General features: G+C 33.9%; 2 protein-coding genes across 2 annotated transcripts; one reads left to right on the top strand and one right to left on the bottom strand.

The window, feature by feature from the left end:
• Nucleotides 1-3107: 3107 nt before the first annotated feature.
• On the top strand, nt 3108-5787 carry LOC127108090 (basic leucine zipper 34). Its single transcript, XM_051045459.1, has 4 exons — nt 3108-4143; nt 4258-4348; nt 4473-4599; nt 5112-5787. Exons 1-4 carry the CDS (start codon nt 3533-3535, stop codon nt 5261-5263), a joined length of 981 nt encoding a protein of 326 aa, XP_050901416.1. The 5' UTR covers nt 3108-3532; the 3' UTR covers nt 5264-5787.
• A 1055-nt stretch (nt 5788-6842) lies between these two features.
• LOC127108089 (uncharacterized) lies at nt 6843-10332 on the bottom strand. The gene is made up of 2 exons (XM_051045458.1): nt 7939-10332; nt 6843-7167 (listed from the first exon to the last, which is right to left on the bottom strand). The coding sequence occupies exon 1, from the start codon at nt 10229-10231 to the stop codon at nt 7943-7945; it is 2289 nt and encodes a 762-aa protein (XP_050901415.1). The 5' UTR covers nt 10232-10332; the 3' UTR covers nt 6843-7167; nt 7939-7942.
• Between the last annotated feature and the right edge of the window lie 2009 nt (nt 10333-12341).

Here is a 12341-nt window from a genome sequence, read left to right as displayed (position 1 = left end):
AAGGGGATAAATCTTTAAGTCTCGCTTGTAAATTTAATGCATGTCTGGTTTATTCTGGATGTCCTCTATGGTTGTAGATCTTTATGTCTAAAATAGTTAATCTAGTGACTATCTCTATCCTACTATTTTAAATAACTTTTATCATGAAATCCACTTGTTGTTGGATCTCTCACAACAACAAGCTTGTATCGTTTTTTAAGTTGATCATTCAAAGAAGCAAATTTATGACAGTTAAACACATGATAAAATAAATCACTAATAACACATCATTTAACACAAATAACTATTTCAATATTGGATCCTAAGCTAAACATTCTTAAACACATAATGAAAAAGAAATGAAAACCTAATAGCAACTTCTTCATATTCTTACAATATTTAATCAGTAAGAGACCATCTCTGTCATGCCAGATACTGGTAGCATACACTTTAGATGATGAGAAGAAGAAGTTCTCAACTTTGATCAGCCCACTCTCTTCATTGATTTTCACTAAGAGTTTGTCTCTCTAGATTGTTGGACTTCTTTTGCATTTCCTCCAAGAGGTCCTTCTATAGTCACTTCCCTCTAGGAATTTTGTGTTGATTTAGATCATGGGCCAAAGGAATCAATAAATTTCCCTCATATTCTTCTTTTTTGTACCATTACAGAGCATGGTACAATCAGCAAGTGGGAGACAAAGTGTCTTGAAGCAGGTTGGTGGTGTAGATATTCGGATGGTGATGTCTTACATCCGTTTTGGGTGTTGTAGTAGGTGTACTATTGTGCATAGTTTTGTCCTCTAGCACCTTGCTCTTAGCATTTTTCCATTTGATTAAAATATATTACATCTTGTAGGTTGGTGCCACGTAATGAATATCTACTCTTTGTAACATCTATTTCTTCTTCTATTTTATCATGCTCTCTTCTCAAAGTTGAGGGTTAAAGCATTATTCCAGAACTGTCGTGTTAGGACTTCGTCAGAAGTTATCATTACACAACCAATCAAACACATAAAAACTAACAAACAAGAGCACATGTTGTACTCTCTATAATATACTCAAAAACAGTGAAATGCATAAAATTAAACTAATAAATAACTGAATTAAAAAGATAAATTCAAGTGTTAAGGTTTATAATAACTCACAAAATGTGAGTTATCAATGTGCTTGAATCAAAAGTTGGAAATCTTAAAACAATGAGTTTTTGAAGTTTGATTTTAATCAAGCATATGGCTGATTCGAATCAATAGTTCAAATTAAAAAATATATTTTGACATCAACTTAGTGATTCGAATCAAGGATGTGTCTGATTTGAATCACATACCACATTGATATGAATCACAACATTGTATGACTCGAATCATATGATTAAACAAACTTTTGAAAAACAACTATGATTTGAATTATATGATTGCATGATTCGAATCACGTGTATCAAATCATAATCTGAATCAAACAAGTCATTTCTAAATTTTATCAATTTGATTCAAGTCAATTTTCCTCTGATTTAAATCATAAATGTATGATCGAACTCGAGTCAATTGTTCATTTTCTCATATATTTTGTGTTTAACCTATAACACCTATATAAATCATTTTTGTCATTCTCTTCAAAAAAGTTAACAACGGTCAATGGTGTTAAAACATCATAGATGGTTGATACCAGTTAGTGTTCAACATTGAAAATAATCTCAATCCATACTTTCAGAAATCTAGAAAATCGTGAGTCTTCTTGTTTCACGTCTTCTCTCTCAAGTCAAGCCTATAGAAAAAAATTATAGTGTGTTGATTGAGTTAGACCCATTTAGGAGTTGTGTGGGTTTCTTCAAGATAGTCAATCATTTTCGACCTTGAACCAATAAACCTCATTGTTGTGGTACTCAACTCTAAAAATTTAGTGTGAGTGGTAGATACAAGGTACATTAAAGAATATAATATTTTGTGAAGTTTTTGTGTGTATTAGATTGAATATTCGATATTGTGATTATGGTGCTTGGAGACTAATTTCTAGCAAGAAAATAATATTTTATGCTCTATTGAAGTCTTAGATAGTACCAAGTGAAGGTAGCTGCAAAAGGAAGTTGGGAGTTTTCAAGATTCTTGAGTTGAACAAAAGCTCAAACAAGGAACCAGTAGAGTCGAGTGAAGATTGTTGCAGAACGAAGCTTGGAGCAGAACTTTGGGTCTAGCAGTGCATTTTTCTCAAGTTCAGTTGAAGATCTTGTGAAGTTAGCAGTTTTGAGTATTCTGCTACGGCGTAAGGGAAATCTGGATTTAGACTTATGTTGGCTTAAGTATTAATTGGCTTGATTTGTTCATTGTTGTCTAGAATATCTTATTTACCAAAAACTTTGTATATTAATTTGCAAAATAGTGGAAGACTTAACGAATTTTCAGTATTCTCCATTGAAAATTGGACTAAGTGGAAAGTGGGGACGAATGCGATAAACTAGCATAAACTTTGTGTTCAATCTCTCTCTGTCTATCTTCTTACATTTCAGTATAGATTTGCATGTCCAAAGTTTTATCGCTTTCTAGAGTTACATATTGATAGATTTTATCTGCTTATAATGATTTATTGTATAAGTGTAATCTGTTTATAGTGATTAGTGATTATGACTATATAAACTCTTGATGTTATATTGAATATTCTATTAATTAAATTTAATTTGAACTTTTGTGTGAAAATTGAATTGTGTTAATTGTTAAATTACTTATTTAATCAACTTCACCTTATTCGATATTAACTATAATATTCATCTAATCTTCAATCAATCTCTACATGCAGTTCAAATTGATTATAAATTGATTATAAATGTAAGATGGATGAATATAATATATATACACTCTCCAACTTGAAGAGAGTGGGTTGATTATTCTCTATTTGCAAATGTTAAACATAAACTCTAATTTACAAGAAAAACTTTGGTATGTACATTTAATCAATACACATACATTTTGTCTTGTGACCCTACAAGATTAACTCAACTTTGACATTATAAGGGCAACCTAAACTCAAATCCATCCCACTAAAGAGAGGGTCAGAAGGGCACGTGGTGAGTGATTCCCACTAGTTATAATTAATTATCATCATTGAACAAAACATTGGTGGCTTTCAAGTAATACCGTTGAGTTGATGAGACCCAAAAACAAAACATTTTCTCCTATCCTTCCTTCCCAGCTGTTCATAGCTGTCCAATTCCTTTCTCCATGTGACCCTACTACATGCAGATGCAGATACCCCCCACACATTTATTTTTTTATTTATTGTCATTTCAATCCCCATAACAATAATAAACAATATCACTAGTATATTGAATTCAGTTCATATTCTTCTTCTTCTTCTGCCTTTCTAACATTCCCTCTGGCTCCTTCACATTCATACACACATGTTTCTTCGTTTCTTTTTGTCTACTTGACACACAATAATACATATTCACACATTGCATATATATAAATAACACCACACTTTCATTTTCTTGAGTCTATTCCATTGTAGCTATAGTTAGAGCTAGTTTCTGTTTGGTTATTGAGTTTTATAGCTTATCTCTCAAATGGCTCAATTGCCACCCAAAGTTCCAATTCCAAACATGACACAACCTTGGCCTGAATTTTCTTCTCATCAAAAAATGCCTAACCTTAAAACTGTTCCACCACTCAATGCTTCAAACTTCTCCAACAATCAACAAAACCCTTCATGGGTGGATGAGTTTCTCGACTTCTCGTCCACCAGACGAGGGGCTCACAGACGGTCGGCGAGTGATTCTGTGACGTTCATTGAGGCGTCAATGATGGAGCATTGTCGCCGTAGAGACAGGGACGGTGAGTTTGAAAGGTTTGATGATGAACAATTGATGTCTATGTTTGGCGTGGATGAGGTTTCCGGGAAAAACATGATGCAGCCGCCAGCCGCAGCCGGAGCAGCTACATTGTACTCTAACTCAAACCCTTCAACTCCTTCTGATAATAACAGCATCAACGAAGAGGAGGAGGAGGATGAAAAGCATCATCAACAACAGAAACAATTGAAGCATGAATCTGATGAGGATGAATTTGATGAATGCAAACAGGAAACCGCACGAGTCGTCAATGATGAGGATGAAGATACTAACGGAAACACATCTTATTCAAGTCAGAAAATTACTGACCCCAAGAGGGTCAAAAGGTAGAACTCAAACATTATTCATGTGACACAATTGTCACATTTCTTAGACCAAAAATGTGTTCTATTTTGTTGTACTATTGATGTGTTCTAATTATTGTTTTACATATTTATCAGAATCTTGGCAAATAGACAATCCGCACAGAGATCAAGAGTGAGGAAACTGCAATACATATCAGAGCTTGAGAGAAGTGTAACTTCATTACAGGTATATTAATATGATGGTAATTAAATTTTATACAAAAGCATATACTAATTAATATATAATAATGATATGATTTGTTAATTTTGTTTCAAGTTTGAACTGATTATGAATGTGTTGATGAATAAAGGCAGAAGTATCAGTACTGTCACCACGAGTAGCATTTCTGGATCATCAGAGGTTGCTTCTAAATGTTGATAACAGTGCTCTCAAGCAAAGAATCGCAGCTCTTGCCCAAGACAAAATCTTCAAAGATGGTACTTATTCTCTCTTCCTAAACTATTCTCATTTCACCTTTTTTTACTCTCATGTACTTAACTAGTAATCTGTGTTTTTTGCTATCAGTATGTCATGTTCACAATAAAACTTATAGATTTATAGAAAGAAAGTACAATTTAGTTTATAGACATGTACTTTTCAGTGTACTGCTAAGCCAAAATTGTTCAAGTATTCTCTCTAGGAGACAATTATTAAGTAATTAATTAAAGAATAACTATATTATATTGTAGTAAATGGAACAAAGGATAGCAATGGAATTAGGTTCTTTCTGGTGGAACTATGCATAGTACGGCACATGATTTCAATATACTACTAGTACTAGTAGTTTAGAAGAGTTGAAAGAGAGCAATTATTAGAGAGTAGGACAGATTCATATTGATTTTAGTAAAAGCATTTGCATGCAGTTGCACGCATATTAAAATGCTGTCTGTCTGAGATAACCATGTGATGTGTCTGCAAAATAATAGCTTTATTACAATTAATAATGCAGCTCATCAAGAGGCATTAAAGAGGGAGATAGAAAGGCTGAGACAAGTTTATCATCAACAAAACATCAAGAATAATGCTTCACCATCTCCATCACCTAAACCACCTTGTGATAATGATACTCACATTGAAAATGAACATCTTATCAATGTCTGAGACCTAGCTGCTATAGTTCACATGATTCTATGCTGTCATTTCTTTTTTTATTCAAGAAACAGCATAGTTTTGCTAGAAGGAGTAATGAAGGTAAAAGCAAAAAGATATTAGGCAGAATATTAGTGGTAAGCTCTTGCTATCAAAACTGTGGCAGTCACGTGATGTGTTCCACTTTATAGAATGGGACCACTCAAAATTGTATGATTGGGATTCAGTGAGACACATGTGCAACACTCAGTGATATCAATATCAGAGAGAAGAAAGAAACAGTGCTTGATGGTGTTGGTGTCTGCTTTAACTAGATGGGGTTTATGTAATGTAATGTTGGAGATTCTTTCATTTCTATTTTTGTTATTATTATTTCTTGTCTTTGCTTTTATTTCAATTTTATGGTGTTTTTCAATTCAAGTTGGAAAACAGAAACTAGTGGAGTTTTGTTTTCTTGTACTGTTTTTATTATTATTGCTGCTTTATTTTGACATAATAATTGGAAAAGTTAATCCAAGTGTAAATATTTTCATCAATTCTTGTTGAGCCATTTTGTGCTGTTATGGATTGATCCTGTTTTCCTATATGAATTAATATTGACAGATACAACAAACTAGAATGGGACAAGGAATCAGTGATTTTAGGATCTTATATTATTTCTTTATACAAATTTCTGAAAGTAGTTGTAGATTGAATAGTTGGTGACATAATTCTAAAATATGGTCCCTATGCATGTGGGGAAGAAGATGTGTTATCCTATCCAATCTAGATGCATCAGAGAAAGACCGAGTGGTCAATTTATCTCCCAAATTTCTACATCTTTTGGTGATAATATGAGTAAAATAAAATTTTGGTAGTTAACTCTCACACTAACTTGTATGTGTGCGGCAAAACTCAGTGCACAAGATTTTTACATGCATAAAAAAAAATGCAGGCTTCTAAGTAGCAATGCATACACTAACAAATACACAGGACATTCCTCCCACGTGATCCTTACCTCATACCCAGGTTATATCTTCCCAGTGGTAAAACTGAATACAATGTGGATGAGTCACCATTGCTAAGTCAACAATCTTAGTACAGTGCAGCCAACACCAACACCATTAAATCTGGTGGCGCAGTAATATAAGTCAAAAAAAAATGTATACCAATCCTACGAACAAACTCTTAAAAAATGACATTCTAAATTAATAATAAGATACAACTACAAGCCTTTTCTATGAAAAGGCTAAAGACGCAAGCTATAACAAAAGAAGGCAGGAAGGAATAAATAAGTTTAACACTGAGTGAATGATGACTTAGCTACAGACAAAATAAAGTAGAGGACTGGGATGGTTAAAATTTTAAAAGATAAAACAGACGGTTGAGGAACAAAGCAAAAATACAAGAATGCACTGATTTTTCTTCTACTCAAAAGACTTTTGAGAATTGAGATATTTGAGAATCGAGACAACTGAATCAAAGTATATACATAACAGAAAAGTGAGTTTTTGCCTGAGCTTGGCAATGAATGGCGCACGCATAAAGCTTTAAACAATGTTGCAAAATCTATTTGTTAAGAAAGGGGATGCTCTTGTGAAGAAAAAAGAGGTGAAATCACAAAACAACCCAAAAAGATTGCCCAACAACTCATAGATGCTCCACAGTTTTCCACAGCAGGTAACATCACCACTAAAACAGCACTATCGCATGCTATTGATAATTCTGGTTAAAACTAGGGACTTGAGTTTCCATCCATATAAATAGTACATAGCAAGGAGCTAAAATTTTCACCGACTACAAATGATGTAATCTTAATAAATTCAAGATTAAAAAGTTTACGCTTGGAATTTAAGGAAATGGGAATAGGAATAGCAATGTCAAAGTACTCCTCGTCCAATGGATATTGAAGTTAACACCTGAATTTTCCAAGAGGCCTGTGACAATAGATCAGGCTTTTCTTTAGTTGGAAAAGAAGAAGTAATAGTTGATTTGGAAAAAGGTCAATAACATAAGACAGTTTCTAAAAATCACTACCTTAGACAGATGTTTCTAAGGAAACAACCATAACTGACTTCAATGGATTTTCTGTTTGACCATTAAGGCTACATAGTAAAACTACCAAACTGGTAGAAATTGGACAGGAACTAACATTCTTAACTAATAAATCATGCTGATGTTTACTTCAAACAAATATAAATCACTTAATATAAACTAAAGGGTCACAACCGAAATATGGAAACCAGCATAACAGCATGCTATCTGAAACCCTACTAGTTGAATCTTGACCGTAGCTATGCACAAGACTAAGACATAAGGCAACAGCATTGTAACATGTGGCTAAATAGGATTATAGTAACAAGTAACAACCATCATAGAAAACTGACATGCACTAAATTAAATCAATTACTGAAAGATGGTAACATTAATCAACCATGCTGAAGGTCCCAAATGGATTTCCCTAGTCAGTATTCCTATCCCATTATATTCTTCCAATATGATACCATTTGGTCAAGAAAAAGTAACATACCAAGTAGAACTACAACAGAATTTAGGCTGGACCCAAGAAAGAAAATAACCACAAAATCTAGGTAGAAATTAAGGTTTCAGTTTTAAAATAAAGCTCTGTACATCATAAACATAAACAAACTGGGGCCTCAAACTTAGTATGGACTGAATTTAATCATATGCTAACAGAAAAGCTAAACCTTACTAAGCAGCTTCTGCTTCACTTAGTGGAGCACACTCAAGAGGAATCTTGAGTTTTGCTTTCACTTCCTTCAAATGTTTTACTTTGTCGTCGAGAGCCTGCAACTTGTTAACTAAGGAATCAACTCTGTCTAGATGTTCTTCCAGTACACCCATCTCCCCCATCCACTTTGCTTCAATATCTTTACAGTTCTTTTCAAAATCTCTAAAAAGTTCTTTCAACCTTACCCTTTCCTCCTCTTCCTTCTTCAGGCGTTCCTTTTCTAGTTCCGTCACACTCAAAACAAGACCGCCAGACCCAGGAACATCTTTGTAAAGTGGCTCATCAGCTTGTGGACAGCGTGCTCTATAGTCAGCAAAAGCCTTTTGTGTTTCTTTCACGGCCTTTCGGTAGCCTTCCACAAGGCTTTGCATCATATAAAGTTCCTTCTCAAGCCGATATACCTCAATCTGTCTTTTCTGAGTCTCTTCCATCTTTGCTTTATGCAAATGCTCAATCATGCCATCCCGCCTCTGTAACTCATCAAGCAAAACTTGTTGATTCATTGAAGATTCTTCAACAGCCTGATCTTTCGATGCATACATCATCCTAGCTTTCCCCATCCAATGTTCCATCTGTTCCATGCAGCCTTCAAAGTCAAGTGGCTTAGAACTCCATGGGCTATCATTTCTCAACCGCTTGTTGCTGCCATTTAGAGTATGATGGAAGTTATGATTATCCAGATCAATCTCTCTCTTGTGTCCATTACCAAAAAGTGATGACCCAGGAATCATTTGAGGATCATCCCTTGCAGAGAGGAAATCTCCTACTGAGTTATCATGGAGATCAATCCCAGAACTAAAAGGATTATGTGCTTCCATCCCTTGAATTGGACTCCTGACCCCAGAAGTTATTCCCTCCATAGGAAACTTGGGTGACAATTGGAACCCACCCTCATGTTCATCTTCTTCAACATCTTCATCCTCTTCTTCCTCCTCTTCTTCCTCCCCTTCTTCTCCCACATCCTCTTTCCCTTGGCTATAGTCCACCATACCCTTCATATCACTATTATGACATGGCCTCAAAGAAGGCTCCCCCACACAATTCTTCTGATCCAAAAGCCATATCCCCTGTTCTTCTTCCTTAGACTGCTCAAAATCCATTATTTGTTCCTCTTCATCCTGCTCTTTCTCCACTGGTAAAGTCTCAACATTATCCTCCTGCTTCAAACTCAACTCAATATTGTGTTCCTCCAACTCACGAACCTTGCTCTCTTCAACCCCACCCATTCTCACATCACCACTCCCATCCACCTCATCCCTTATCACCGCAACCTCTTCCTCCTCATCTTTTGCCACGCCCTCTTCCTCCTCATCCTTTACCACACCCTCTTCCTCCTCATCCTTTGCCACACCCTCTTCTCCTTCACCCTCCGCCTCCTCCACCGGAGTTTCCTCCAACAGCTCCTTGTGCTGAGACTTAATCAAATGCTGCAAATGTGAGGCATAGTAACAGTTCGCGGGATGAGGTGCCTTCAATTCCTTCTCTAACATGCTCCATATAAGTCCTGCCCAGTCAACCTTTTCGAAAGTCCCCTCCTTGACAAAGTTAATTTGCTGCATAACATCCTTTGTCATGATGAATGTATCATCATGCAAAAGCATCCAGTTTGAGACCAATTCATCAAGGAAATCAGTATCCTCTTTGTCAACTTCATCAACAGCAATGATAGGGACAGCACTAGCGGGATTCTTCTTCGGAAGCTTGAGAGCACGACCGAGTTCGGCGCGGTTCACCATCACCTTGATTTCATTAACATGACTGCACCTTTGAGTAGAGTTATAGCTAACAATAAGCTGAGCGAGTAGATCAGTGCGAATAGCAGAATCAAACTTGATCTGGACAAAACCCCATAGCCCCAGACGCTCCAGAAGGCTTTGGTGGCTGTCAAAGTCGAGAGCTTTAGCAGGTTTGAAAGGAATGGGTTTTAGGGTTTCGACAAGAGCCTGACATTTCTCCTCGAACCTTTTTTTCTGGGCTGCAGTTCGCTTATGACCAATTTTCTTCCGCTTATTTCCACGGCGAGCGGTGGTTGCAGGGGTTGGAACGTCGGGATCAGGATCGTCGGCGATTTGAGGATGATTTGGATCCTCCATGAGTGTGTCGTGATCTGGATTAGGGTTGGTGGGAATGCTTTCAATTTGGGGGTTTTTGAGGGGTTGAGAGGATTGAGGATGAGTGTGTGGGGTTGGTGGTGCTTCTTCTTCAGGGTTTAGGGTTTCGTTGGGAACATCGGCGATTGGGTTGGTCATGGCGCTATTGTGAGAGAAGAGAAAGGTGTATTTCAAACTCAAGGGTATGCGTATACAAAACTACCAACAACGTTTTCAAAATATTTTAGTAACATTGTCGGGAAAAAAAGTTGATTAGTAATTCATTGAAAAATATATATTTCGATTAAAATGAGGCTTCTCTTTTACTACCACTATATTTGAATTTTTATTTTTGAAATAACTAATTTTTTTAATTAAAATACCACAATAATCATATTTTCCCACAATTAATTAAAATATTCATATTTTAAAGTAAAAAATCATTGCAAAAAGGAGACGTCATTAATAATGAAGCATGCACTAAAAAATATATATGCAACATTTGTTATGGCGGATGCACCACCAAACCGTTAATTGGTCTTGTGCATGTGTCGTAGCTAGGGGTGTGCAAAAAAATCAGTTATCTATAATCAAATTGGTATTCAAATTGATCCACTTTAAAAAAACTAAATCAAATTCTAAAATAAAAATTTGAGTATCCATTTTGTTATCCAAATATAAACTGTTATCCATTATAAAAATTTGGTTTTGTTATTGGTTATCCAAATTTTACTATGCGTTAAATTTTTATATGGGTATATTTTCATGTTTTATCACATTATAAATTAATTTTAAATTTTAAATTTTTTTAAATTTTATAAAAATATTATTTTAAAAATAAAAATCAGATTTTTTTTCTTTTTATCAAAAATATTATATTTGGATTTTTTTTCAAAAAAATTATATTTGATATTTTTTTTCAAATAAAATTATTATTTTTTTCTAAATAAAAAAGATATTTTTTATCAAAAATATTTTGTATTTTTTCAGTAAAAAAATATTTTTTTAAAAAAAAAATTTGTTTTCAGAATATAATTTTATTTTTTTCAATTTTTTATATATTTTTTTTCTAAAAAAAATTGTTTTTTTTATGTTTTTTAAATTTTAAAAGAAAAAATATTTTAAAACCTCATAAATTTTGTTTATGAACAACATGAGAGATTTTAGAAATTTGAACAATTTTTTGATGAATTATTTATTTTATGAATAATTATGATTTATAGAGATATGATTCATAATTATTTTATTTTATGACCGTTTTTATGTAACACATCATACTTTGGGATTATATTTGATCGAGATATTATTTGTGGTGATTATAAAAGTCAAATTTAAAGTAATTTTTTAAAATAAATATTTTCTTTATATAAAATAGTTTTATAATTGGTGAAAATGAAAAAGTTAGTTAAAAGAAAATAAAATTATTTTTGATATAAAATTAATATAGTTTTAAAAATTATTTTTTTTTATAAAATTGGTTTTGAAATTGATTTTTTTAAGAAAATAAAAAATTGGTTTTAAAGAAATTGATTTAAAACTGTTTTTTTTTAACTTTTTTTTTTTGAAAAACCGGTTTAAAACCGAACCGATCCACTTATAAACCGATTTCTAAAAAATAAATTGGTTTTATGAAAATGGTTTTAAGAACCAAATCGAACCATATATATGGTTCAATTTGGTTTTGTTCATGATCCATGCACACCCCTAGTTGTAGCCTAAAGATGAGGTGTCAGTAGCTCTGATGCTATATGTACTGGATTTTTTTTTTGTTTTTTAAATTAAATTTACAATTAATTAAAAGAGAAAAAAATTGTGAAAAAAAGTTAAATACTAATTTTATTTTATTTAAATTGAATTACACGCGGGAAAAATTTGTAAACTTATATTAACAATATGTTTGATCATAACGGCCACCAATTCCACACCCGCGACATTGTTTTTTATCGTTGAGGTCTCCCACAATTCTCTTAATGTGTTTGGTGTCTCCTAGGATTCACCTGAGGTATTTGGTGTGAGGTCCCTGGGGTAATAGTGTTATCCATGAAAGTTAGAATATTTTCCCAATTGTTGTCGTAATTGAGTTCGGTGTTCGTGTCGTTGTAGTTTGGTCGTGTTGATTGGGTTATGGATGGGCGGGTTGGTCGGTTGAATTAAGACATTGATTCATTTTGGAAACAAAGCAATGGTTGTTGTAGTGTTTGGTAGGCATGTGTTCGTTGGTGTTTTTGTAGTGTGATGTTTTGATGCTTTAGTGGTGTGATGTTTGGGT

This window comes from Lathyrus oleraceus, chromosome 7, assembly GCF_024323335.1.
Source record: "Lathyrus oleraceus cultivar Zhongwan6 chromosome 7, CAAS_Psat_ZW6_1.0, whole genome shotgun sequence".
NCBI lineage: Eukaryota > Viridiplantae > Streptophyta > Magnoliopsida > Fabales > Fabaceae > Lathyrus > Lathyrus oleraceus.
Note: the sequence above shows the minus strand (reverse complement) of the source record. Positions and strands in the feature narration are given on the sequence as shown.